Source organism: Dryobates pubescens, chromosome 4 (assembly GCF_014839835.1).
Source record: "Dryobates pubescens isolate bDryPub1 chromosome 4, bDryPub1.pri, whole genome shotgun sequence".
Lineage (NCBI taxonomy): Eukaryota > Metazoa > Chordata > Aves > Piciformes > Picidae > Dryobates > Dryobates pubescens.
Window position 1 is genome coordinate 17,681,585 of NC_071615.1, and position 27,499 is coordinate 17,709,083.

Consider the following 27,499-nt stretch of genomic DNA (forward strand, 5'->3'; position numbering starts at 1 on the left):
CTTGGAGCGCCCCCAGCCGCCCGCAGCGCGCCCTCTAGCGGCCGGCGGCGGCGCAGCCCCGGCGCCCCGCGCGCTTCCCCGCCGTGCGCAGCCGGGAAGCTCGGCCGGGGCCTGGCCCCGGGCGCGGGGGGGGCTCCGTGACTCCCGGCGAGGCCGAACCTCGCAGCCTGCGTTCAGCTCCGGGCTCCTCGGTCCCAGAAGGGCACTGAGGAGCTGGAGCAGGGCCAGAGAAGGGCAAGAGAGCTGGGGAAGGGGCTGGGGAAGAGGGCTGGGGAGGAGCAGCTGAGGGAGCTGGGGGGGGTTGAGGCTGGAGAAGAGGAGGCTGAGGGAGACCTCCTTGCTCTCTGCAGCTCCCTGAGAGGAGGCTGCAGCCAGCTGGGGCTTGGGCTCTGCTCCCTAGGCTCAGGGGACAGAAGGAGAGGCAATGGCCTGAAGCTGTGCCAGGGGAGGGTTAGGTTGGAGAGGAGGCAAAATGTCTTTGGTGGCAGAGTGGTCAGGGCCTGGCAGAGGCTGCTCAGGGAGGTGGTGGAGTCCCCATGGCTGGAGGGGTTGCAGAGCCCTGTGGCCATGGCAGCTGGGGCCAGGGTTTGGTGGCCATGGTGGGGTTGGGTTGGTGTTGGCCTGGCTGCTCTGGGAGGGCTTTGCCAGCCCAAACCATTCTATACTTTACCACTAGAGAGAGGGAAATAAATGCTGTTGAATCTGTTGTTTCAGTCATGAGCTGTGCCCTGCCTCTGTGGGGCTCTCCCAGCCGTGCCTGACTCAGCCTTCACCTCGGGGAGGACTCTTCCGCCCTGCCTCGGAGTCTGCTCAGCACCACCTGTCAGATCCTCACTCAGTGTCTCACAGACAGCAAAGTGGATATGGCCTTCACAGCCATGACAGCTTCACCTTCCTTGGGAGCAGTGCTGGGAGGCTGGAAGCCCTCTGCTGGGAGGCCAGGCTGGGAGGGTTGGGGTTGTGCAGCCTGGAGAGGAGAAGGTTCCAGGGAGACCTCCTGGTGGCCTTGCAGCACTTCAAGAGGCCAGAAGAGAGCTGGGGACAGACTGCTGAGCAGGGCCTGTTGGGGCAGGCCAAGGGGGGATGGTTGGAACTGCAAGAGGGAGACTGAGAGTGGAGAGAAGGGAGAAAGGTTTGGTGCTGAGGGTGGGGAGAGCCTGTGCCAGGCTGCCCAGAGAGCTGGGAGCTGCCCCATGGCTGGCAGCAGTGCAGGGCAGGCTGGTTGGGGCTGGGAGCAGCCTGGGGTGGCTGCAGCTGTCCCTGCTGGCTGCTGGGGCTTGCACTGGGTGACCTTTAAAGGTCTCTTCCAACCCACAGCATTGTATGAAGCTGTGAATAACCCAAACCACAGCAGTGTTAGCAAACTGAGTGCTCTTCCCCTCCATTTACTTCCTTCCCTGAAGCATCCCCTCCCACTGCACTACTGTTGAGCACTACATGCAGTGTAATGGCCTTGTGTTCCTGGAGCTTTTCCCAGAGGGAAGGGTGGGCATGGTCAGAATGCCATTGTCTGCTTGCTCCCTGTTGTTACCCACTTGCCATTTCCAGCATGTCACAAACACAACCATGTCCCCAAAACACAGGCTCTGAGCAGGTGCTGACCCACCACAGCCTTCACCACACCTCAGTGAATGAAGGAGGGCTCTGGGGAGACCTCAGTGCTGCATTCCAACACCTGAAGGGGACCTGCAGGCAGGCTGGGAGGGACAGTTCAGAAGGGCCTGTGGTGACAGGATGAGGGGCAGTGGTTTGCAAGTGGAGAAGGGCAGATTTAGGTTGGACATCAGCAGGATGTTGTTCTTCAGTGTGCTTGGTTTGGGGACTAATGTCAATAAACATTTAAGAGCATGATGTCACAGGGAGGGGGTAGCAGTCTCAGATACTGCTCTACTTATCTGAGAGCTAAAAGTGGCTTGATCAATGGTGTAACACACACAGGATGCATCAGGTTGGAGGGAACCCTCAAAGCTCTGCATTTCAGTGTCTGAGGGGGACCTACAGGAGGGCTGGAGAGGGACTGTTCAGAAGAGTTTGTGGTGATAGGACAAGGAGCAATGGTTTGAAACTGAAGCTGGGGAGGTATAGGTTGGACATCAGGAGGAAGCTCTGCACAGGGAGGCTGGGGAGAGACTGGCACAGGCTGCCCTGGGAGGTGGTGCAGGCTCCATCCCTGGAGCCACTGAAGCTCAGCCTGGCTGTGTCCCTGGGCAGCCTGCTCTGGCTGGAGCTGTCCCTGCTGCCTGCAGGGGACTGGATAAGATGACCTTGGAGGTGAGGGGCAGTGGTCTGAAACTGGAGCAGGGCAGAGTTAGGTTGGACACCAGGAGGGAGCTCTGCACAGGGAGGCTGGGGAGACTCTGGCACAGGCTGCCCAGGGAGGTGCTTGAGGCCTCATCCCTGGACACACTGAAGCTCAGCCTTGCTGTGGTGTCCCTGGGCAGCCTGCTCTGGCTGGAGCTGTCCCTGCTGCCTGCAGGGCATTGGATAAGATGACCTTGGAGGCTCCCTTCCAACCCAGTGCAAGCTGTGAAGCTGTGAGTCCTGCAAGCTAAGCTGCCAACCCAGCTTAGTTTTCAGTCTAAGCCAGGTTCCAGATCAGAATGTCTGAGTTTTCTGCAGTCTGTGGAGCTCAGCCAAGCCTGGTTTGGGTTTGTTTAGGGCCTGTTTTCACAGTGGGCATCATGGAAGGAACACCCATGCTGATGTTCAGATCTGTCACCAGCTCCACCTCTGCCTTCAGCCTGACCTTCAGCCCAGCTCTGAAACCCCGGGGTGTGAACACAAACAGCAACCACTGAACCCTGGTCCTGCCAGAGCAGAGTTGTTACCTGTGCGAACACATCTCTGGTAATGGCTGAGTTGAATTAGCCTTCAGGAGGCTGCTGGGAACCTTGCATGCCCTGGGTGCTGCTTTGATGGTGGTGTTGGGCTGAGGGAGGGACTCGATGGCCTTAGAGGTCTTTTCCAACCCAAAGGATTCTTTGATTCTCTCCCTGGTTAACTTATTTCCCTTTGTCCTCTCCTGTCCCCTGCAGAACTGAGTGGAAGCAATGAATTTGCTTCTCTAACATTACCATAGAACCACAGCATGGGTTGGGTTGGAAGGGAGCTTCAAGACCATCCAGCTCCAAGCCCCTGCCATGGGCAGGGACATCTCCCCCCAGCACAGCTTGCTCAGGGCCTCATCCAGCCTGGTCCTGAACACCTCCAGGCAGGAGGCAGCCACAGCCTCCCTGGGCAGCCTGTTGCTGCTGGAGCAGGGGCTGCACTTTGGAAACTGAGCAACAAGGAGAACAAGAAGCAGCCAGCCATGGTGTTAGAAATGTCAGTGACTGATGAGATGAAGACAGGGCAGCCTGAGCATGCTGAGCCCTCTGAAGTCGTCTTGGCTTCACAAACAGTTTGCCCATACCCCTATGGGGCAGTTGTGGTTGGGGCAAATAGTTACTACTGAGATCACAGCATCACACAATGACAGCAGGGAGGGGCTGGAAAGGAGCTCTGGGGCTCCCCCAGCCCAAGCCCTGCCCCAGCAGGGCACCCCCAGCACCCTGCCCAGCAGCACAGTGCCCAGGGGGGGTTGGAAGCTCTCCACAACCTCTCTGGGCAGCCTGCTCCAGGCCTCCAGCAGCCTCACCCCAAACAACTTTCTCCTGCTCAGCTCCAACCTCCTGCCTGACACTTGCTGCCCCTTGCCCCTTGTGCTGGCCCTGGGCAGCACTCAGCAGAGTCTGGCCCCAGCCTCTTGCCCCCCACAGCTCCTTTAGCTCTTGCTGAGCATTGCTCAGCTGCCCTCTGGGGCTGCTCTTCTGCAGGCTCTCAGCCCCAGGGCTCTCAGCCTTTGCTGCTCCCAGAGCTGCTCCAGGCCCCTCAGCAGCTCTGCAGCCTGCCCTGGACTCTCTCCAGCAGTTCCCTGACTCTCCTGAACTGGGGAGCCCAGGACTGGACCCAGGACTCCAGTTGTGGCCCTACTAGGGCAGAGTGGGAGGAGAACCTCCCTTGCCCTGCTGGCCACACTCTTCCTCATGCCCCCAGGACACCACTGACCTTCCTGGCCAAGAGGGCACATTTCTGGCTCCTGTGGAGCTTGTTGTCCCCCAGCACTCCCAGCTCCTTCTCCCTGGAGCTGCTTCCCAGCAGGTCCCCCCTCAGCTGCCCTGCTGCAGGAGGTTGTTCCTCCCCAGGGGCAGGATCCTACACCTGCCCTTGATGAATTTCATGAGGTTCCTTCCACCCAGCTCTCAGGCTGGCCAGGCCTGGCTGCATGGCAGCACAGCCTGAGGGGTGTTCAGCCACCCCTTCCAGGTTGGTCCCATCAGCAAGCTGGCTGAGGGGACACTGTGCCTTCACCTGGATGAAGAGGATGAGCATCAGGGCTGGGTATTTAGCACTATACTTAACCCGAGGTTACTGTAGGATACTTTTGTCACCTCTGGGGGCCAGAAGTCACTTCTCTGTTCTGCCTGAGTCAGCAGCAGACACAGGACACGTTGTTTTGTTGGCTGGGGACCTTCTGTCCCTAGTCAAATTCCTTGATAAACTCTTGTTCTTTGGACACCAGGGGAAGACAGCAGCTCCCTGAGCTCTCAGCTCAGGATCAGGGATCCACCAGGAATCAAAGAATCAATAAGGTTGGAAAAGACCTCCAGGATCATCAAGTCCTTCTGAGGGTCGCTGTTCCCAGGCTCCCTTCAAGCACCCAGCAGCAAGAACATTCATTTCCATGCTCCCCTAAACTCAGTTTAAACCCCAGGGGTTTGGAGCCTCCACTAGTGACCCCCCAGACCCCTGTGTTCACATGAGACCTGACTCAGAGCTTGAGGCTGCTCCTCTCGCCCTCTCTTCCCCATCTTCACCTAGAGCTTGAGGCTGCTCCTCTCACCCTCTCTCCCCCATCTTCACCCAGGGCTTGAGGCTGCTCCTCTCACCCTCTCTTCCCCATCTTCACCCAGAGCTTGAGGCTGCTCCTCTCACCCTCTCTTCCCCATCTTCACCCAGGGCTTGAGGCTGCTCCTCTCACCCTCTCTCCCCCATCTTCACCCAGGGCTTGAGGCTGCTCCTCTTGCCTCCCCTTCCACGATGACCTCCCCATGATGACCATGAGCCAGCAATGTGCTCTTGTGGCCAGGAAGGTCAATGCCACTCTGGGGTGGATTAGAAGGGCTGTGACCCTTCTAATCCCTCTTGTGATCAAGAGAGGTTCTCCTCCCCCTCTACTCTGCACTGGTTAGGCTGCATACTGTGTCCAGTTCTGGGCTCCTCAGTTTAGGAAGGAGGTTGAGCTGCTGCAAGGTGTCCAGAGAAGGGCAACAAAGCTGGGGAGGGGTCTGGGGCACAGCCCTGGGAGGAGAGGCTGAGGGAGCTGGGGTTGCTTAGCCTGCAGAAGAGGAGGCTCAGGGGAGACCTTCTTGCTCTCTGCAACTCCCTGCAGGGAGGTTGGAGCCAGGTGGGGGTTGGGCTCTGCTCCCAGGCAGCCAGCAGCAGAACAAGAGTCTCAAGCTGTGCCAGGGGAGGTTTAGGTTGGATGTTAGGAAGAAGTTCTTCCCAGCAAGAGGAATTTGCCCTGGGGATGTGCTGCCCAGGGAGGTGGTGGAGTCCCCATCACTGGAGGTGTTTAGGAAGAGCCTGGCTGAGGCTCTTGGTGCCATGGTTGAGTTGATCAGATGGTGCTGGGTGATAGGTTGCACTTGGTGATCTTGAAGGTCTTTTCCAACCTGGTTAATTCTATTTCTATTCTATTTCTATTGTGCCCAGTTCTGAGCCCCTCGGTTCAGGACAGTGAACTGCTTGAGAGAGTCCAGTGCAGAGCCACGAGGATGCTGCAGGCAGTGGAAGATCTTTTCCTCACCAGGAGAGCCTGAGGGAGCTGAGGGCTCTGTAGCTTGGAGAGGAGGAGCCTGAGGGTGACCTCCTTGCTGGTGATGAAGCTGTGCAGGGTGCTGCCCAGAGGCTGGAGCCAGGCTCTGCTGGGTGCTGCCCAATGCCAGCACAAGAGGCAGTGGTGGAAGCTGAGGCAGAGGAAGTGCCATGGAAACAGAAGGAAGAATTATTTCCCTGTGGGGGTGACAGAGCCCTGCAGCAGGCTGCCCAGGGGGGTTGTGCAGTCTCCCTCGCCGGAGACGTTCAAACCTCTCCCGGATGCGTTCCTGTGTGCCCTGCTCTGGGCGCTCCTGCTCTGGCAGGGGCTCGGACTGGGAGAGCTCTGGAGGTCGCTTCCAGCCCCACTGGGGGGCGCTCTGTGCCGCTGTGATTCTGCGGCTCCGCGCCGCTGCCGGCTGGCCTCGGCCCTCCGCGCCGCCAGGGGGCGCCGCCCGCGGCCGCCTCCCCGCTGGGCGGCCGCTGGAGATGGCGGCGGTCGGCGCGGCGCTGGCGCTGGCGCTGGCGGCGGCGGCGGCGCTGGCGGCGGCGCTGTGGCGGCGGCGGGCGGCGGCGGGCGGCGCGGGGCGGGTGTGCGTGGTCGTGCTGGGAGACCTGGGCCGCAGCCCGCGGATGCAGTACCACGCGCTCTCGCTGGCCCGGCACGGGCGGGCCGTGGCGCTGCTGGGCTACCTCCGTGAGTGAGGCGGGGACGGGGGGGAGGCAGGGCTGCCCCGGGGCGCTCCGGCGGGGCCGCGGCCCGGGGCCGCTCCTCTGATGGGTGTCTCCCCCTCCGGCAGAGAGCAGGCCGCACGGCGATGTGCTGCGGAACGGCAGGATACGGCTGGTGCCGCTGTCTGACCTGCGGGCGCTCAGAGGTGGGTGCCCCGCGGCGCGGCGGCTGCGCACGGAGCCGCCGCGGGCCGCAGCCTGGCCCTGGCGAGAGCTTGCCTGGAGGAGGGGCAGGGGACGAGGCAGAGCGGGATTGCTGCGGGGGAACAGAGGGGCGGAGGGGGATCGGGGCCGGGCTGGCCAGGGGAGGCTGTGCGCTGGCTCAGCGCAGCGGCTGCGCCGCCCTTGCGCCTCCCCTCCCCGGCCCTGAGCTCCCTGCCCAGGCGCCGAGGCCTGGCGTTTCCCCGCCCTGCCTGTGCCCATCTGGGCACGGGTACCTCCCCGCGGCACGTTAGACACAGGCTGTTTGACATGCAGGCTGGGCTCAGAGTGGCTGAGAGCGGCCAGGCAGAGAGGGACCTGGGGGTGCTGGTTGATGGTAGGCTGAACATGAGCCTGCAGTGTGCCCAGGGGGCCAAGAGGGCCAAGGGCATCCTGGCCTGCATCAGGAACAGTGTGGCCAGCAGGAGCAGGGAGGTCATTCTGCCCCTGTACACTGCACTGCTCAGGCCACACCTTGAGTCCTGTGTCCAGTTCTGGGCTCCTCAGTTTAGGAAGGAGGTTGAGCTGCTGCAAGGTGTCCAGAGAAGGGCAACAAAGCTGGGGAGGGGTCTGGGGCACAGCCCTGGGAGGAGAGGCTGAGGGAGCTGGGGTTGCTTAGCCTGCAGAAGAGGAGGCTCAGGGGAGACCTTCTTGCTCTCTGCAACTCCCTGCAGGGAGGTTGGAGCCAGCTGGGGGTTGGGCTCTGCTCCCAGACAGCCAGCAGCAGAACAAGAGGACACAGTCTTAAGCTGTGCCAGGGGAGGTTTAGGCTGGAGGTGAGGAGGAAGTTCTACACAGAGAGAGTGATTGCCCACTGGGCTGTGCTGCCCAGGGAGGTGGTGGAGTCCCCATCCCTGGAGGTGTTCAGGAGGAGATTTGCTGGGGTGCTTGGTGCCGTGGGTTAGTTGATTAGGTGGTGTTGGGTGATAGGTTGGACACAATGATCTTGAAGGTCTCTTCCAATGTGGTCTATCCTATCCTATCCTATCCTATCCTATCCTATCCTATCCTATCCCATTCCATCCCATTCCATCCCATTCCATCCCATTCCATTCTATTCCATTCCAGCCTATCCTATTCTATTCTATTCTTCTGTGCCCTCCACCCATCCCCTGACGTTCTGGAGCCACCACGGCAGCGTTTGCAGGGCCAGCTGCCGGCGCCGGGCGCTCCCCGAGGCCCCTTCCAGCCCTCACCCTGCTGTGATTCTCTGTCGGTTTCTTGTCGGTTTCTGCCGTCCTTTCCCTGCAGCAGGGCTGGCTGCCTCAGCCTCAGCGCAGCACAGGTTCCTGGGGCAGCTGGGCTGTTCCTCACCAGGGTTTCTGTCCTTTTCCAGTGGGCCCAAAGCTGCTCCAGTACGTCCTGCGTGTGGCTGTCCAGGCGGTGCAGCTGCTGTGCGCCCTGCTGAGGCTGGAGCGGCCGTCCTGTGTGCTCCTGCAGGTACGCCCTTGGGACTCACCCTGATGAGCTCTGGGAGCATCACATCACAGGGAGGGCTCCAGCAGCCTCGGTTTGAGAGCTGAAAGTGGCTTGGTGAACGGTGTAACACGCACAGAGGGGTGCCTCAGGTGGGAGGGAACCCCCAGAGGTCTGCGTTTCGGTGGCTGAAGGGGACCTGCAGGAGGGCTGGAGAGGGGCTGTTCAGAAGGGCTTGTGGTGACAGGACAAAGGGCAGTGGTGTGAAACTGAAGCTGGGGAGGCATAGGTTGGGCATCAGGAGGAAGCTCTGGACAGGGAGGGTGGGGAGACACTGGCACAGGCTGCCCAGGGAGGTGCTGGAGGCTCCATCCATGGAGACATTCAGATCAGCCTGGCTGTGTCCCTGGGCAGCCTGCTCTGGCTGGAGCTGTCCCTGCTGCCTGCAGGGGGTTGGCCCTTGGAGGCTCCCTCCCAGCCCAGGGCAGGCTGTGAATCTTGCCCACCCCCCTGCAGTGAGCAGGGACATCTCCAACTAGCTCAGGCTGCTCAGAGCTCCATCAGGTTTGACCCTAAATGTCTTCAGAGGCAGGGCCTCACCCACTGGGCAGAGTTCCACCACTCTCCCCAGTGGTGAAACTGTTTGGCTCTAAGCTTTGGTTCCTCTGCCCCTGCTGCTGACTGCAGAGCTTTTGAGTTTCCCTCCTGTGGGTGGGAGGGAAGGGGAAGTCTCCCTAGAAGCATTTGGGTTATTGGAGGGGGATTATGAGCCTGAAGCTGAGAGGAAATTTGGAGCTGCTACCAACCCTCATGCTCTTTAACATCTTCATTGATGATCTGGAGGAGGGCATTGAGGCCATCAGCAGTAAATCTGCAGCTGACACCAAGCTGGGGGCAGGAGTTGATCTGCTGGAGGGCAGAGAGGCTCTGCAGAGGGACCTGGACAGGCTGGGCAGAGGGGCAGAGGCCAAGGGCAGGAGATTGAACACATCCAAGTGCCAGGGGCTGCACTTTGGCCACAGCAACCCCAGGCAGTGCTGCAGGCTGGGGGCAGAGTGGCTGAGAGCAGCCAGGCAGAGAGGGACCTGGGGGTGCTGGTTGATGGTAGGATGAACATGAGCCTGCAGTGTGTCCAGGGGGCCAAGAAGGCCAAGGGCATCCTGGCCTGCAGCAGGCAGAGTGTGGCCAGCAGGAGCAGGGAAGTCCTTGTGCCCTGTGCTCAGCACTGCTCAGGCCACCCCTGGAGCCCTGTGTCCAGCTCTGGGCTCCTCAGCTCAAGAAGGACATTGAGAGACTTGAAGGTGTCCAGAGAAGGGCAACAAAGCTGGGGAGGGGTCTGGGGCACAGCCCTGGGAGGAGAGGCTGAGGGAGCTGGGGTTGCTTAGCCTGCAGAAGAGGAGGCTCAGGGGAGACCTTCTTGCTCTCTGCAACTCCCTGCAGGGAGGTTGGAGCCAGCTGGGGGTTGGGCTCTGCTCCCAGGCACCCAGCAGCAGAACAAGAGGCCACAGTCTCAAGCTGTGCCAGGGGAGGTTTAGGCTGGATGTTAAAAAGAGAGATTGGCCACTGGGATGTGCTGCCCAGGGAGGTGGTGGAGTCCCCATCCCTGGAGGTGTTCAGGAGGAGATTTGCTGGGGTGCTGGGTGCCATGGGTTAGTTGATGAGGTGGTGTTGGGTGATAGGTTGGACACAAAGATCTTGAAGCTCTCTTCCAACCTGGTTTATTCTCTTCCATTCTATTCTCATAGCCCAGAGTGGCAGTCCTGCAGCTGGTGAGCACAGAATTGGCTCTGTTCCTTCAGAGCCTTTAAGCCAACAGCATTTCAGTGCCTGGATGCCCTGTTGTTCTCTGGCAGTGGCTTCATGCCTGTCACTTGAGCTCCCTTCTCCCTGTTCTTCCCTTCTCTTGTGAAGCAGAACCCTCCAGGCCTGCCTGGCATTGCTGTAGCCTGGGCAGCCTGTCTCTTCTGGAGAAGCAAACTGATCATTGATTGGCACAACTATGGCTTCACCCTGCTGAGTCTGACTCATGGAAGAAACCACCCCCTGGTGCAAGCTGCCAAATGGTGGGTGCTGTCATTTCTTCCCCTCTGCCTGAGGGATGGGGCTCTGCAGAGCACAGGAGGGTGGAAACCAGAGGGCAGAGGGTAATGAGCAAAGGGCTGATCCTGGGAAGGGGTTCTGGGCTTTGCTAGCTTGAGGCCTTGGGCAAGCTGGGCTGGTGGGAGGTGTCCCTGCCCATGGCAGGGGAGCTGGAGCTGGGTGAGCTTTGAGGTCCCTTGCAAGCCATTGTGTCATGCCATGAGTCTGTCTCAGAGCCCAGTGTGTAACACATGTCCTGGTTAGACAGGCAGGAGTCTGTGGGGTGGAGCAGGGAGGTTGCTTCTGTGTCTGGAGCCATGGAATCAAGGAGGTTGGGAAGCACCAACCAAGATCAAGTCCAACCTTGCAGCCAGCTCCTCAGTGGCCACTCAGCCATGTCCCAGAGTGTCAATTCTGCTTGGGTTCTAAGCACCTCCAGGAGACTCCACCACCTCCCTGAGCAGCCTCTGCCAGGCCCTGACCACTCTGGCACCAAAGACATTTTGCCTCCTCTCCAACCTAACCCTCCCCTGGCACAGTTTCAGGCCATTGCCTCTCCTGTCCCCTGAGCCTAGGGAGCAGAGCCCAAGCCCCAGCTGGCTGCAGCCTCCTCTCAGGGAGCTGCAGAGAGCAAGGAGGTCTCCCTCAGCCTCCTCTTCTCCAGGCTCAACCCCCCCAGCTCCCTCAGCTGCTCCTCCCCAGCCCTCTTCCCCAGACCCTTCCCCAGCTCTCTTGCCCTTCCCTGGCCCTGCTCCAGCTCCTCAAGGTCCTTCTGGCAGTGAGGAGCCCAGAGCTGAACCCAGCACTCAAGCTGTGGCCTCCCCAGTGCCCAGCCCAGGGGCACCATCCCTGCCCTGCTCCTGCTGCCACCCCAGTGCTGCTCCAGCCCAGGCTGCTGCTGCCCTTCTTGCCCCCCTGGGCACCCCCTGGCTCCTCTCCAGCTGCTGGCACCCAGCACCCCCAGGCCCTTCTCTGCTGGGCACTTTGCAGCCCCTCTGCCCCCAGCCTGGAGCCTTCCTGGGGTGGTTGTGCCCCAAGGGCAGGACCCAGCTCTTGGCCTGGTTGAACCTCATCCCCTTGGCCTCAGCCATGGCTGCAGCCTGGCCAGGGCCCCCTGCACAGCCTCCTGCTCTCACATGCAAGCTTTGCTCCTGTTTCCTGCCTGCCTTCATGTGCCCAGAGGGTTCTCTCTCTGATGCTGCCTGCCACTGCAGCCCTTCAGAGGTGAGTTTGGCTGCACACAGCCAAGGGCTGAAGCTTTCAAGTGTGGTGCTCTTGGGTCTTAGGGGGTACAAGACTCCCCTCTGCTGCCTCCCCTGCTTCAGTGTAAGGGGGCACTAAGTCTTCACAGGAGGAGGCTGAGGGGAGACCTCATCACCTCCTGCAAGTCCCTGAGAGGAGGCTGGAGCCAGCTGGGGCTTGGGCTCTTCTCACATGCAACAAGAGGCAGGGCAAGAGGAAAGAGCCTCAGGTTGTGCCAGGGGAGGTTGGGGCCGGCCATGGAAGGTTTCCATCACCCCAGGCTGTGCAGCAGCTGCCCCTGGACAATCAGCTCTCCCTCAGCTGCCATCTGCAGCTGTGACTGCACCACCACTGCCAGCTGGGGAGGGGGGGGGACCTCTGCTTTAGAGAGGGTTCAGAGTTCTGGGGCTTGCACTTGATGAGCTCCTTGGGTCCCTTCCAACCCCTGACACCCTCTGAGCCTCTGGCATGAGCAGCAGTCTCTGCCCAGCCAGGGGTCTCAGGCCCTGCCCAGGCAGCTGGTGGAGTCCCCAGCCCTGGAGGGGTTTCAAAGCCTCCTGGAGGTGGTGCTGAGGGAGGGGGGGCTGAGGGAAGGGGTGCTGAGGCAGGGGGTGCTGAGGCAGGGGGGCTGAGGCAGGGGGTGCTGAGGCAGGGGGGCTGAGGCAGGGGGGGTTGTGGCAGGGGGTGCTGAGGCAGGGGGGCTGAGGCAGGGGGCGCTGAGACAGGGGGTGCTGAGGCAGGGGGGGCTGAGGCAGGGGGCGCTGAGGCAGGGGGCGCTGAGGCAGGGGGTGCTGAGGCAGGGGGTGCTGAGGCAGGGGGGGCTGAGGCAGGGGGTGCTGAGGCAGGGGGGCTGAGGCAGGGGGTGCTGAGGCAGGGGGTGCTGAGGCAGGGGGTTTGTGGCAGGGGATGCTGAGGCAGGGGGCGCTGAGGCAGGGGGCGCTGAGGCAGGGGGTGCTGAGGCAGGGGGTGCTGAGGGAGGGGGGGCTGAGGGAGGGGGGGCTGAGGCAGGGGGGGCTGAGGCAGGGGGTGCTGAGGGAGGGGGGGCTGAGGCAGGGGGGGCTGAGGCAGGGGGTGCTGAGGCAGGGGGGCTGAGGCAGGGGGTGCTGAGGCAGGGGGTGCTGAGGCAGGGGGTTTGTGGCAGGGGATGCTGAGGCAGGGGGTGCTGAGGCAGGGGTGCTGAGGCAGGGGTGCTGAGGCAGGGGTGCTGAGGCAGGGGGTTTGTGGCAGGGGATGCTGAGGCAGGGGGGGCTGAGGCAGGGGTGCTGAGGCAGGGGGTGCTGAGGCAGGGGGGGCTGAGGCAGGGGGGCTGAGACAGGGGGTGCTGAGGCAGGGGGTGCTGAGGCAGGGGGGGCTGAGGCAGGGGGGCTGAGGCAGGGGGTGCTGAGGCAGGGGGTGCTGAGGCAGGGGGGGCTGAGGCAGGGGGGCTGAGGCAGGGGGTGCTGAGGCAGGGGGTGCTGAGGGAGGGGGGGGCTGAGGCAGGGGGGGCTGAGGCAGGGGGGGCTGAGGCAGGGGGGCTGAGGCAGGGGGTGCTGAGGCAGGGGGGGCTGAGGCAGGGGGTGCTGAGGCAGGGGTGCTGAGGCAGGGGGTTTGTGGCAGGGGGGCTGAGGCAGGGGGGGCTGAGGGGATGCTGAGGCAGGGGGGCTGAGGCAGGGGGTGCTGAGGCAGGGGGTTTGTGGCAGGGGGGCTGAGGCAGGGGGGCTGAGGGGATGCTGAGGCAGGGGGGCTGAGGCAGGGGGGCTGAGGCAGGGGGTGCTGAGGCAGGGGGTTTGTGGCAGGGGGGCTGAGGCAGGGGGGCTGAGGGGATGCTGAGGCAGGGGGGCTGAGGCAGGGGGGGCTGAGGCAGGGGGTGCTGAGGCAGGGGGGCTGAGGCAGGGGGGCTGAGGCAGGGGGTTTGTGGCAGGGGGGCTGAGCTGCAGGGCTGGGTTGGGAGCTCTGCCTGGGGGCTTGGCCTGGCTGAGCTCCCAGGGCTCTCCCAGCCTCCCCAGCTCTGTGCTGCTGTGGTGCAGCTGTGCTTAGGGGCAGTTGGGTGCCCTTTGAGGCAGCAGGAGCCCTGGTGGGCAGCTGCTGCCCCCTGGGGGTCCCTGGCAGGGGTCTCCAGCTCTGCTGTGCTTCCTGCAGGTGTGAGAGGCTGTGTGGCCGTCTGTCTGACCACAACCTGTGTGTCACCCAGGCCATGAGAGAGGACCTGTGGCTCAACTGCAGCATCAGGTGAGTCTCCTACCCCTCACCAGTGGGAAGGAAAAGGAGAGAGCACAGCCCTGATGAGCCTGGAGGGAACCAAGCCCTGAGCATAAGCACCCAGGCACATGAGCTCAGCTCTGTAGTGAGCTGGCAGAGTGTGGGCAGTCAGGAGCCTTGACTGCCCTGCAGGAGCCTGCACTGCCCTGCAGGAGCCTTCACTGCCCTGCAGGAGCCTGCACTGCCCTGCAGGAGCCTGCACTGCCCTGCAGGAGCCTGCACTGCCCTGCAGGAGCCTGCACTGCCCTGCAGGAGCCTGCACTGCCCTGCAGGAGCCTGCACTGCCCTGCAGGAGCCTGCACTGCCCTGCAGGAGCCTGCACTGCCCTTCACAGTTAACACCTAGCAGAATGTGGTAGTTGAGGTGTGAAGCAAACCTGCTGCCAGGCTGCCTGAGGCAGATTCCACTGAGGCCTCTGACAGCCTGCCCTGGGTAGGCTGCTTGTGCAGTCAGAAGGCTTTAAGGTCAGAGCTGCTGAGGAGAGGCTCTGGAGGAAGCTACAGGAGCAGGGCAGGGATGTCTGTGGGGTTGGCACTTGCCTCACACAGATCCCCAGCAGGCTGAGGGGGGAAAGAGAGCTCTGGAGCTCCCCCAGCCCCAACCCCCCTGCTGGAGCAGGGCACCCACAGCAGCTTGCCCAGCAGCACAGTGGCTGAGAGCCCTGGGGCTGAGAGCCTGGAGCAGAGCAGCCCCAGAGGGCAGCTGAGCAATGCTCAGCAAGAGCTAAAGGAGCTGTGGGGGGCAAGAGGCTGGGGCCAGGCTCTGCTGAGTGCTGCCCAGGGCCAGCACAAGGGGCAAGGGGCAGCAAGTGTCAGGCAGGAGGTTGGAGCTGAGCAGGAGGAGAAAGTTGTTTGGGGTGAGGCTGCTGGAGGCCTGGAGCAGGCTGCCCAGAGAGGTTGTGGAGTGTCCTGGTGTGGAGAGCTTCCAACCCCCCCTGGGCACTGTGCTGCTGGGCAGGGTGCTGGGGGTGCCCTGCTGGGGCAGGGGCTTGGGCTAGGGGAGCTCCAGAGCTCCCTTCCAGCCTCCCCCTGCTGGGGCTCTGGGATCAGTCTTTGTACACTTGCTTCAGCCACTGCTTCCTTCTCCTGGCAGGGAGGATAGAGAAGATGATGTCTAAGCTCCATTGCCACCTGAGCTGCTCTGTTATTAGCCAGTGCATTGCACCCAGGTGCTCCAACCCTTACAGTGACCTTCTCCTCCTGGAGCTGTGGCTTTGGCTGTTAATATCCCCAGAGGCTCTGGAGGGGCCAACCTCCTTTTGACCTGTGTCCAGATCTCTGCTTGCTGCCACAGGCCAGAAGGAGCTGCTTGCTGCAAGGCTTGGCAGGCTGTGCCTGGCTTCAGCTACTGCTCTTAACTCCTGCTTGTGTTAACCTTGGAAGCCATCCTGTCCTTTACCCCTGGGGACCTTCCCTTCCTCTTGTCCCAGTCTCAAACCAGGTCATTGTCAGCTCATTGAGCCTGGCAGTTGGGAGCTCCACCCTGCCCACACCAGGTTCCTGGGGTGTGTGTGTGTGTGTGGGGCTGTGTGTAAGCTGTGCCCTTCTCTCCCCCCAGGGCAGTGACTCTCTATGACAAGCCAGCTGCTCATTTCAAGGAAACCCCTTTAGCTCTGCAGCATCATTTGTTCCTCAAGCTTGCCAAGGACCATGAGCCTTTCAGAGCAGGTATGTGTGAGCAGGGCACCTCAGGGGCCTGCCCTCAGTCACCTCAGCACTTGGCTGCCAGGGTGGGAGGCAAAGCTCAGGGCTGGCCACTGAACAAGGGACACACACAGTGAAGGAGGGGGTTCTGCCCCTCTGCTCTGCTCTGCTCAGCCCCCACCTGCAGCACTGCCTCCAGCTCTGGGGTCTTCAGCATCAGAGGGACCTGGAGCAGGGGCCAGAGGAGGCCACAGAGATGAGCAGAGGCTGCAGAACCTCCCCTGTGGGGCCAGGCTGGGAGAGCTGGGGCTGTGCAGCCTGGAGAAGAGAAGGCTCCAGGCAGAGCTCAGAGCAGCCTCCCAGGACCTGAAGGGCTCCAGGAGAGCTGGGGAGGGACTGGGGACAAGGGCTGGGAGTGCCAGGCCCAGGGCCAATGGCTTTGAGCTGGGAGAGAGGAGACTGAGAGTGGAGAGGAGGAAGAAATCCTTTGCAGTGAAGCTGGGGAGACTCTGGCACAGGCTGCCCAGGGAGGCTGTGGCTGCCTCCTGCCTGGAGGTGTTCAGGACCAGGCTGGATGAGGCCCTGAGCAAGCTGTGCTGGGGGGAGGGGTCCCTGCCCATGGGTTGGATGTTCTTGAAGGCCTCTTGCAGCCCAAACCATTTCATGACTCTGTGAAGCCCTTCTGCCTTCCCAAGGGGAAGGGAAAGGGAGCAGTGGAACTGATGGGATGGGAAAGAAACTGCCCCAGCTGGGGTGGAAGGAAGAGCAGTGCAGGGAAGTGGAGACAGAGAGCCCCAAAGCAGGCTGGAACCCGGCGGCGGCTGGCAGGGACGGCACCGCCGCAGCCGCTCGCTGGCACCTCCTGCCGGCCCAGCAGGCTGCTGCCTGCTGGCTTTGTGCATGCTCCATGCTCAGGAGGTTCTCTTTTCCCTTAGTACAGAGGCTGTCAGTTGGGAGTGGCCAGAGCTCTGCTTTCACAGAAGTGGATGAGCAGAGTGGAGAGGTGAGGAAGGCCAGCGGCCGCCCAGCGCTCCTCGTCAGCAGCACCAGCTGGACAGGTGGGGAAGCAAACTGCTTTGGTTCCAACAGTCAGCTGGTGGCAGATGAAGCTGGGGCTCTCTACCCTTCAGATGCCATGACAGGACTGGGGGCAGTGGGGGAAAACTGCAAGTGGGGAGATGCAGATTGGCTGTGAGGAAGAAGTTGTTGCCCAGGAGGGTGGTGAGAGCCTGGCACAGGCTGCCCAGGGAGGTGGTGGAAGCCTCCTGCCTGGAGGTGTTTGCAGCCAGGCTGGAGGTGGCTGTGAGCAACCTGCTGCAGTGTGAGGTGTCCCTGGCCATGGCAGGGGGTTGGGGCTGGCTGAGCCTTGAGCTCCCTCCCAGCCCTGGCAGCTCTGTGGTTCTATGTGGGAGGGAGATCAAGGTGCCCTGCAACCCAGGGAGTCCCTGTGGGCTCCAGACAGCCCCTCAGCTCCTCAGGAAGTATCTCTGGGGCAGGAAGCTTAGGAGGCCCCAACCCTGTTGATGTTACTACTGCTGCCTCCAATAATGCTTTGTAGCTTCCAACAGGATTTATAACCACATTTGGATTCTTTGCACACAGTTCCATCCCTGGAGGTGCTTAAGGCCAGGCTGGAGGTGGCTGTGAGCAACCTGCTGCAGTGTGAGGTGTCCCTGCCCATGGCAGGGAGGTTGGAGCTGGCTGAGCCTTGAGCTCCCTTCCAGCCCTGAGCATTCTGTGATTCTATACAGAATGGGAGGGGCTGTGCCAGGGGAGGTTCAGGCTGGGGGGGAGGAGAAAGTTCTTCCCAGAAAGACTAATTTGCCACTGGGCTGTGCTGCCCAGGGAGGTGGTGGAGTCCCCATGCCTGGAGGTGTTCCAGAGGGGCTTGGATGTGGCCCTTGGAGCCATGGGTTAGCTGTCAGGAGGTGCTGGGTGACAGCTTGGACTTGATGACCTCTGAGGCCTTTTCCAACCTTACTGATTCTATGAACTCTCCAGCTTCAGACACATCATTGTCAGGGGATGGCTTTGAGGGTGTGCAGTGTCTGAGCCTTAGGTGTCCCCCCTGTAAGGGGAGCAGATGAGCACCTGTGTGGCTGTGGGCTTTGGAGTGGGTTAGAGCAGGTTTTACAGGGCCCACAGCTGAAGGGGAAGGTGAGGAAGGTCCTGGTGGCTGTTGTTTAAAGGCAGTGATGGACTGTGCAAGCCAGAGCTAGAAATGGCACTGATCAAGCTTTCTCTTTCAGAGGATGAAGACTTTTCAGTCCTTTTGGAAGCTTTGGAAGGTAAGTGTGAAGGAATCTCAACTCTTCAGAGGGGAGTGGTGGTGCTCTGGAGACTTCTGAAGGGTTCCATACAGTGGCCTAGACTGGAAGGGATCTCAGAGCTCAGCCAGCTCCAAGCCCCTGCCATGGGCAGGGACCCCTCCCACCAGCACAGCTTGCTCAGGGCCTCATCCAGCCTGGTCCTGAACACCTCCAGGCAGGAGGCAGCCACAGCCTCCCTGGGCAACTTGTTCCAGTGCCTCCCCAGCCTCACACTGAGGAAATTTGTCTGTGTTGAAGTGAAAATGCAGAGCTGTGGTGGGTTCATCAGTGCTGGTTTCACAGCAGTTGCTGCAGCACAGGAGGGCAGCTCCTGGATTCCACTGTGGCCAGGCAGAGGGGAGTCTAACCAGCTGGAAAACTGCAGCTCTGAGGTGTTGCATGAACTCCCCACAGGCATCTGGAGAGAGGTTCTCCTCCCCCTGTTATGGCCCTAATGAGGCCACAGCTGCAGCCCTGGGGTCCAGCTCTGGGCTCCCCAGTTCAGGAGGGACAGAGAACTGCTGGAGAGAGTCCAGGGCAGGCTGCAGAGCTGCTGAGGGGCTCTAGGAGGACTAAAGGCTGAGAGCCCTGGGGCTGAGAGCCTGGAGCAGAGCAGCCCCAGAGGGCAGCTGAGCAACGCTCAGCAAGAGCTAAAGGAGCTGTGGGGGGCAAGAGGCTGGGGCCAGGCTCTGCTGAGTGCTGCCCAGGGCCAGCACCAGGGGCAAGGGGCAGCAAGTGTCAGGCAGGAGGTTGGAGCTGAGCAGGAGGAGAAAGTTGTTTGGGGTGAGGCTGCTGGAGGCCTGGAGCAGGCTGCCCAGAGAGGTTGTGGAGTGTCCTGGTGTGGAGAGCTTCCAACCCCCCCTGGGCACTGTGCTGCTGGGCAGGGTGCTGGGGGTGCCCTGCTGGGGCAGGCCTTGGGCTGGGGCAGCTCCAGAGCTCCCTTCCAGCCTCTCCCTGCTGGGGTTCTGGGTTCTGCTAATAGCAGAGGAGGGAACAGGCATTGTCCTGCTCTGTAGGCCTGGCAGCTGCAGGTTCCACAGTGCTGCAGTGGAGCAGCTGCTCTGCAGTGGTTGAGGAGTCCCTTGCTGAGCCAGAGCAGACCTGGTGCTCAGTCTGCTCTTTCCTGGATGGATCTAAACCTTCCCCTGTGACCATTCTGGACCCAGGCAGCTGTGTCCCTGCCAGCTCTGAACAGTTGCTTTTCTCCTCCAGGTTATGAACATTCCATCAGGGAGGGAGCCAAGCTTCCATCTCTGGTCTGTGTGATAACAGGTAAGGGGTTGTCCACCTTGCAGCTCCCTCAGGGCTGGTAGGTCAGGACTCATTTCACTTCCCTGTTCGGCTGGTGGGGAAGAGAGAGAGGAGGAACTGATGCCTTGATGTCTGGCTGTGAGAGCAGTGATTCACAGCTGGGCTCTCACAGACAGGTCAGTGAAGAGGAGAAGCTCTCAGCCTGCTTCCTACAGCTGTGCATTGCTCCCTCTTGAGAGGAATGTAAGCTCAACATGGAGGTGATGCTGTAGAGGAAGGGTAAAATTTGCAGGGGTAAGCAGAAGGAGTTTTGTTTAGCACCATCAGAGGAGGTTCTGCTGGAGCCAGGTGGATGCTGTTTGATTTACAGCCCTGTTCAAAGCAAACAAAAGCTGGCAGTGATGCCAGAGGGCCATTTGTGCTTCTGGAGGCTGTCACTGGGCTGCCTTAGAGCTGTAGGCAAAGTGCAGCTCAGGACTGGGGCATGGTGGGGGGATGAGGCCAAGGGGATGAGGATCAACCAGGCCAAGGGCTGGGTCCTGCCCTTGGGGCACAACCACCCCAGGAAGGCTCCAGGCTGGAGGCAGAGTGGCTGCAAAGTGCCCAGCAGAGAAGGCCCTGGGGGTGCTGGGTGCCAGCAGCTGGAGAGGAGCCAGGGGGTGCCCAGGGGGGCAAGAAGGGCAGCAGCAGCCTGGGCTGGAGCAGCACTGGGGTGGCAGCAGGAGCAGGGCAGGGATGGTGCCTCTGGGCTGGGCACTGGGGAGGCCACAGCTTGAGTGCTGGGTTCAGCTCTGGGCTCCTCACTGCCAGAAGGACCTTGAGGAGCTGGGGCAGGGCCAGGGAAGGGCAAGAGAGCTGGGGAAGGGTGTGGGGAAGAGGGCTGGGGAGGAGCAGCTGAGGGAGCTGGTGGGGCTGAGCCTGGAGAAGAGGAGGCTGAGGGAGACCTCCTTGCTCTCTGCAGCTCCCTGAGAGGAGGCTGCAGCCAGCTGGGGCTTGGGCTCTGCTCCCTAGGCTCAGGGGACAGAAGGAGAGGCAATGGCCTGAAACTGTGCCAGGGGAGGGTTAGGTTGGAGAGGAGGCAAAATGTCTTTGGTGGCAGAGTGGTCAGGGCCTGGCAGAGGCTGCCCAGGGAGGTGGTGGAGTCCCCATGCCTGGAGGGGCTCCAGAGCTGTGTGGCTGTGGTGCTGAGGGCCAGGGCTCAGTGCTGCCCTGGCAGTGCTGGGCTCAGGCTTGGACTGGATGAGCTTGAAGATCTTTTCCAAACAGAACTGCCAAGGGCAGTCCTGAGTTCCTGCTGCTTTCAGAGGGGACTGAGCATTGGCCATGTCTGCCTGGGGCCTGGCTGTGGCCTCCTCTGGTGAGGTACAGCAGGAGTTTGTCAGCTGGGCAGCAGGGTGCACAGACAAGACCTGAAAGCCACTGATAGATGGATGTCTGTCTTTCTGCTTCCTGTTTTAAACAGGGAAAGGACCTCTCAAGGACTACTACAATGGCCTGATACATCAGCTGCACTTCAAACACATCCAGATCTGCACACCCTGGCTGGAAGCTGAGGATTACCCCCTGCTGCTTGGTGGGTGGTGAAGGAGGCTTGAGAAGCACAGAGTCATAGAAGTGGCAGGGCTGGAAGGGAGCTCAAGGCTCAGCCAGCTCCAACTCCCTGCCATGGCCAGGGACACCTCACACTGCAGCAGGTTGCTCACAGCCACCTCCAGCCTGGCTGCAAACACCTCCAGGCAGGAGGCTTCCACCACCTCCCTGGGCAGCCTGTGCCAGGCTCTCACCACCCTCCTGGCCAACAACTTCTTCCTCACAGCCAATCTCAGTCTCCCCACTTCTAGTTCTGCTCCATCCCCCCCAGTCCTATCCCTCCCTGACACCCTCCAAAGTCCCTGCCCAGCTTTCTTGGAGCCCCCTGCAGATCCTGGAAGGCCACAATGAGGTCTCCTGGGAGCCTTCTCCCCTCCAGCCTGCACAACCCCAACTCTCTCAGTCAGGATGTGTGGACACAGCCTGGCACTGCTGCAGGGAGCTGCTGCAGACCCTGCACAGCAGCTGGTAGAGGATAGGAAGCAAATCAAGATTCAAAGGGCAGTCTCAGGAGGATGGAGCCAGGCTCTGCTCAGGGATGTCCAATGATAGGACTTAGGCAGTGGGTGCAGGCTGGAGCAGAAAGGGAAACAGCCACTGTGAGGGTGGCAGAGCCTGGAGCAGGCTGCCCAGAGAGGCTGTGGAGTCTCCTTCCCTGGAGGCTTTCAAGAGCCTTCTGGATGTGTTGCTGTGACCTGCCCAGGGTGACCCTGCTCTGGCAGGGGCTTGGACTGGATGACTGGCCTGGATGACTGGATTCTGTGCTTCTATGACTTCAGTTGCTGGCCAGGGGCAGCATGTCCAAAGCTTTGACTCAGGCCAGCATCTTCATTGATGATCTGGAGGAGGGCATTGAGTCCATCAGCAGTGAGTTTGCAGCTGACACCAAGCTGGGGCAGGAGTTGATCTGCTGGAGGGCAGAGAGGCTCTGCAGAGGGACCTGGACAGGCTGGGCAGAGGGGCAGAGGCCAAGGGCAGGAGACTGAACACATCCAAGTGCCAGGGGCTGCACATTGGCCACAGCAACCCCAGGCAGTGCTACAGGCTGGGGGCAGAGTGGCTGAGAGCAGCCAGGCAGAGAGGGACCTGGGGGTGCTGGTTGATGGTAGGCTGAACATGAGCCTGCAGTGTGCCCAGGCAGCCAGGAGGGCCAAGGGCATCCTGGCCTGGATCAGGAAGAGTGTGGCCAGCAGGAGCAGGGAGCTCATTCTGCCCCTGTACTCTGCACTGGTTAGGCCACACCTTGAGTCCTGTGTCCAGCTCTGGGCCTCTCAGTTTAGGAAGGAGGTTGAGCTGCTGGAAGGTGTCCAGAGAAGGGCAACAAAGTTGGTGAGGGGTCTGGGGCACAGCCCTGGGAGGAGAGGCTGAGGGAGCTGGGGTTGCTTAGCCTGCAGAAGAGGAGGCTCAGGGGAGACCTTCTTGCTCTCTCCAACTGCCTGCAGGGAGGTTGGAGCCAGGTGGGGGTTGGGCTCTGCTCCCAGGCAGCCAGCAGCAGAACAAGAGGACACAGTCTCAAGCTGTGCCAGGGGAGGTTCAGGCTGGAGGTTAGGAGGAAGTTCTACACAGAGAGAGTGATTGCCCATTGGGATGTGCTGCCTGGGGAGGTGGTGGAGTCCCCATCCCTGGAGGTGTTCAGGAGGAGACTTGCTGGGGTGCTTGGTGCCATGGGTTAGTTGATTAGGTGGTGTTGGTTGATAGGTTGGACACAATGATCTTGAAGGTCTCTTCCAACCTGGTCTATTCTATTCTATTCCTATTCTATTCCTATTCTATTCCTATTCTATTCTATTCTATTCTATTCTATTCTATTCTATTCTATTCAACCCCCCCTGGGCACTGTGCTGCTGGGCAAGCTGCTGTGGGTGCCCTGCTGGAGCAGGGCTTGGGCTGGGGCAGCTCCAGAGCTCCCTTCCAGCCTCACCACTCTCTGGGGATTGTTTCTCTGAGCAGCCTGAGAGGCAGAGAGGCCTTCTGCTTTCAGACACATGGCACCTGGGCATTCCCTTTCATTTCAGGTGCATTCACCTGCTCCCAGTGCCTGGCTAACTTCAATCACCAAACCCTTTGCTCTTTTCTCCCCTGAGTGCTGGGAATGAGTCAGCCTGGGCAGTGCTGAAGGCAGCTCCTCTTTGGCTTCTATCCCCCAGCACAAACAGAAAGGCTGCCAGGAAGCCTCAGGAGCTGCTTGCAGGGAACTCAGCCTCTTCTCTCTTTCCTTTGCTTCTCAGGCTCAGCAGACCTTGGAGTGTGTCTGCACACATCATCCAGTGGGTTGGATTTGCCCATGAAGGTGGTGGACATGTTTGGCTGCTGCTTACCTGTCTGTGCAATCCATTTTGCATGGTAAGAGCTTGGTCAGGCTCCCCTGAGGCAGTGCTGGTGGCAGAGCAGGGCTTCAGCAGCATGGAGCAGAGGAGATGGCAGTGGGATGCCCTCACACCTTGATGTGAGCCCATCAGGTGCTACAACCTGTGGCCCTTTTGTGCCAAGGGAAAGAATTAACAGTGGATTGAGAGAGTTGGGAGCAGTCATGCAGCCTCCTGCCCTGAAACTGCAGGCTGGGAGCATCCCATGCAGCCTCCTGCCCTGAAACTGCAGGCTGGGAGCATCCCATGCAGCCTCCTGCCCTGAAACTGCAGGTTGGGAGCATCCCATGCAGCCTCCTGCCTTGAAACTGCAGGTTGGGAGCATCCCATGCAGCCTCCTGCCCTAACACTGCAGGTTGGGAGCATCTCATGCAGCCTCCTGCCCTAACACTGCAGGCTGGGAGCATCCCATGCAGCCTCCTGCCCTAACACTGCAGGCTGGGAGCATCCCATGCAGCCTCCTGCCCTAACACTGCAGGTTGGGAGCATCCCATGCAGCCTCCTGCCCTAACACTGCAGGTTGGGAGCATCTCATGCAGCCTCCTGCCCTAACACTGCAGGCTGGGAGCATCCCATGCAGCCACCTGCCCTAACACTGCAGGCTGGGAGCATCCCATGCAGCCTCCTGCCCTAACACTGAAGGTTGGGAGCATCCCATGCAGCCTCCTGCCCTGAAACTGCAGGTTGGGAGCATCCCATGCAGCCTCCTGCCCTAACACTGCAAGTTGAGAGCATCCCATGCAGCCTCCTGCCTTGAAACTGCAGGTTGGGAGCATCCCATGCAGCCTCCTGCCCTAACACTTCAGGCTGGGAGCATCTCATGCAGCCTCCTGCCCTAACACTGCAGGCTGGGAGCATCCCATGCAGCCTCCTGCCATAACACTGCAGGTTGGGAGCATCTCATGCAGCCTCCTGCCCTAACACTGCAGGTTGGGAGCATCTCATGCAGCCTCCTGCCCTAATACTGCAGGCTGGGAGCATCCCATGCAGCCTCCTGCCTTGAAACTGCAGGTTGGGAGCATCCCATGCAGCCTCCTGCCCTAACACTGCAGGTTGGGAGCATCCCATGCAGCCTCCTGCCCTGAAACTGCAGGCTGGAAGCATCCCATGCAGCCTCCTGCCCTAACACTGCTGGTTGGGAGCATCTCATGCAGCCACCTACTTCAAACCTCCCACCCTGTAATCCTTTGTTTGCATGGGCTCCATCAAGCCCAGCCTGGTCTTGCACTGTCCCCTGAAGGCTGAGTGTGTGCAGTCAGGGTCCTCTGAAGGAGCCTTTAGGAAGGAGGTTCTCTGTGAGGGCCTCAGGAGCTTGGGGCATGGACAGACCTTCCCTGGGGCTTGGTTTTGAAGGCAGATTGTGTTCTAATGGCTGGCTGGCTGGGTGCCACAGACAGAGTCCTTTTCCTACAGTCATACAATCCTTTGGGCTGGAAGAGGTCTTGCAGACCATTGAGTCCAAGCATGAGCCCAGCACTGCCAGGGCACCACTGAGCCATGGCCCTCAGCACCACAGCTGCATGGCTTGGAAACTCCTCCAGGCATGGGGACTGCACCACTGCCCTGGGCAGCCTGGGCCAGGCCTGGACAGCCCTCAAGGGGAAGAAATTGTTCCTCATGGCCAACCCAAACCTGCCCTGGGGCAGCTTGAGGCCATTGCCTCTTGTCCTGTCCCTTGTTCCTGGGGAGCAGAGCCCAAGCCCCAGCTGGCTGCAGCCTCCTCTCAGGGAGCTGCAGAGAGCAAGGAGGTCTCCCTCAGCCTCCTCTTCTCCAGGCTCAACCCCCCCAGCTCCCTCAGCTGCTCCTCCCCAGCCCTCTTCTTCAGACTCTGTTGCCCTTCTCTGGCCCTGCTCCACCACCCCAGTGTCCTTTGCTTTGTGCTGTACTGCTGAATGTCCTTGCTCTGACACAGAAGGGAGAAGCACTCTTGAAGTGGAAAGGTATAAAGCTGCCTCCTTCCTGCCACTGTGGCAGCTGGGGAGCTCCGACCCAGGCTCTCCAGGTCACAGCTGGGGCTCTTGTGGGGTGTCAGCCTCAAGAGGGCTCTGAGTCCCCTGATCTAGGGGAGGATGTTGGACTGGGTGACCTTTGGAGGTCCCTCCCAGCCCAGGCCATTCTGTGAGCTTTTGTGCCCCTCACTGCTCTTTGTCTCTCTCTGGCTTTTGCTCCCAGCTTGCCTGAACTTGTGAAGCACGAGGAGAATGGGCTGGTATTTAAGGACTCAGCTGAGCTTGCAGAACAACTCAAGGTAAAGGTCTGGTGTCCCCCAGCAGAAGGAAGTGTTTGAAGTGCAGGAGGGCTTCTGAGCTGCACAGCTTGGCAAGAGGAAAAGCCCAGAAGGGCAAATTGGAACCTGGGCTGCAGCCACAGCAGGGTGGGCAGAGGGCAGCAGAGGGGATTCTGCCCCTGGGCTCTGCTCTGCTCAGACCTCACCTCCAACCCTGCCTCCAGCTCTGCTGGCCCCAGCAGCAGAAGGACACAGAGCTGCTGCAGAGGCCAGAGGAGGCCCCAGAGATGCTGCCAGGGCTGGAGCAGCTCTGCTGGGAGCACAGGCTGAGGGAGCTGGGGCTGTGCAGCCTGCAGAGGAGAAGGCTCCAGGGGCTCCTCAGAGCTGCTGCCAGCACCTGAAGGGATCCTGCAGGAAGGCTGCAGAGGAACTTTGGCTGAGGGGGTCTGAGCCAGGCCAAGGGGGAAGGGTTTGGAGCTGAGGCAGAGCAGGGTTAGAGTGGAGCTGAGGAAGAAGTTGTTGAGTGTGAGGCTGGGGAGCCTCTGGCCCAGGCTGCCCAGGGAGGCTGTGGCTGCCTCCTGCCTGGGGGTGTTCAGGACCAGGCTGGATGAGGCCCTGAGCAAGCTGTGCTGGTGGGAGGGGTCCCTGCCCGTGGCTGGGGGTTGGAGTGGATGATCTCTCAGATCCCTTCCAACCTGAGCCCTTCCATGATGATTCCATGGTGATGATGATGATGATATTTCTTTCCCACTAGCTACACCAGCCCAGGTGCTGCTGTCTGAGCCACCTTTCCCTACCTGCCCACCACCTGCTCTGGGCTTTGCATTCTCAGAAGAGCTTTGCCTGAGGGATGGTCTTTGCCTCCCTCCTCCTTGGGTCTGAGTCTGAAGCTGGGCCAGAACATTCTAGATCCTCTCACTGCCCACTCCCCTTAGGGCCAGAGCAGAGAGCAGGCTCTCCCTGCAGCCCTGTGCTGAGGGCTTGAGCCTGGGGAGGCTGCAGTCTAACACTCTGCTCTTTGTGCTTCCCCCTTTCACCTCAGGGATGCTGTTCTTGGCCTTCCCCTCACTGCTGTTTTCCCTTTCACCTCCCAGATGCTGTTCTTTGGTTTCCCCTCCCTGGAAGGCAAACTTCACAGCTTCAGAGAGAACCTCCGGGCCTCCAAGCAGCCAGGCTGGGAGGAGAGCTGGGACCAGACTGTGCTTCCCCTGCTGGAGCACAGAGAGTGACCCTGGAGGGGCAGGGGGAAGAGGGTGACAGAGAAGCTGAAGCATTCCTGGGGCTGCCCAGATGTGGTGAATGGTGGAATAAACACTTTGTGTGGGCTGGAGCTGCAGTCCTTAACTGCTTCAACTTGGAGCATGTGCTCAGGCACAGCTCTGCCTCTACACTCTGAGCTTCTCCTGGGAGGAAGAGAAAGGCTGAGGGTGCAGCCAGGGCTGTTTGCTGTGTGCTGGGAGTGTAAGTGTGGAGGGAAGATGTGGTTCTTGTGCTGGAGAGCCTGAGCAGCCTGGCCTGGAGTAGCCACGGTGTGGCAGCAGCAGCTGGGCAGGGGTTGGCTTCCTCTGCTCAGCATGGGGGAGGCCACAGCTCAAAGCCTGGGGTCAGCTGTGGGCTCCTGACTCCAAGAAGGACATTGAGGAGCAGGGGCAGGGCCAGAGAAGGGCAAGAGAGCTGGGGAAGGGTCTGGAGAAGAGGGCTGGGGAGGAGCAGCTGAGGGAGCTAGGGGGGGTTGAGCCTGGAGAAGAGGAGGCTGAGGGAGACCTCCTTGCTCTCTGCAGCTCCCTGAGAGGAGGCTGCAGCCAGCTGGGGCTTGGGCTCTGCTCCCTAGGCACAAGGGACAGAAGGAGAGGCAATGGCCTCAAGTTTCCCCAGGGGAAGTTTAGGTTGGACATGAGAAGAACTTTTTGACTGGAAGGGTTCTCAAGCCCTGGCCCAGGCTGCCCAGGGAGGTGTTTGAATCCCCATCCCTGGAGGTGTTTCCCAGAGGCAGAGCTGTGGTGCTGAGGGCCAGGGCTCAGCCCCAACCAGTCAGAAAATGGTTGGCCTGGATGACCTTCAAGGGCATTTCCACCCCAGCCAGTGGTGTGGAAGCGTCAGAGCAGCTGAGCTCAGCTCCTGCTCCTTCCAGCACAGCAGAAGGCTGCAGCCTGGCTCTTGCTCTATGTCCTGGCCAGGCAGAGGGTGGCTTCCCAACAGCTCCTTGTGCCAGTCCTGCCAGGAGAGCAGTGACAACTCAGGAGCTGGTTTGTGTCAGTGCTGCAGGGGAGAGCTGCAGCTGCTGCACAGCAGAGTCCCTCAGCCCCTCCTGCAGCACCACATCAGCCCCTGGCCCTCTGCAGGCCATGG

At 60.8% G+C, this 27,499-nt stretch overlaps 1 protein-coding gene across 1 annotated transcript; it reads left to right on the forward strand.

The window, feature by feature from the left end:
* Window positions 1–6,345: 6,345 nt before the first annotated feature.
* ALG1 (ALG1 chitobiosyldiphosphodolichol beta-mannosyltransferase) lies at window positions 6,346–26,480 on the forward strand. The gene is made up of 13 exons (XM_054161355.1): window positions 6,346–6,553; window positions 6,657–6,734; window positions 8,126–8,229; window positions 10,120–10,268; window positions 13,645–13,734; window positions 15,322–15,431; window positions 16,343–16,465; window positions 17,657–17,695; window positions 18,929–18,988; window positions 20,430–20,540; window positions 22,786–22,900; window positions 25,096–25,171; window positions 26,245–26,480. The coding sequence occupies exons 1-13, from the start codon at window positions 6,346–6,348 to the stop codon at window positions 26,377–26,379; spliced, it is 1,398 nt and encodes a 465-aa protein (XP_054017330.1). The 3' UTR covers window positions 26,380–26,480.
* Window positions 26,481–27,499: the final 1,019 nt, after the last annotated feature.

What these genes read in the sequence shown, in the direction of transcription:
- ALG1 (XM_054161355.1), top strand. Translation starts at nt 6,346, where the DNA reads ATGGCGGCGGTCGGCGCGGCGCTGGCGCTGGCGCTGGCGGCGGCGGCG. An exon ending in CGTCCTGTGTGCTCCTGCAG is followed by an intron (nt 8,230 to 10,119) that starts GTACGCCCTTGG and finishes CTTGTGAAGCAG; the next exon opens with AACCCTCCAGGCCTGCCTGG. An exon ending in CCATGAGCCTTTCAGAGCAG is followed by an intron (nt 15,432 to 16,342) that starts GTATGTGTGAGC and finishes CTTTTCCCTTAG; the next exon opens with TACAGAGGCTGTCAGTTGGG.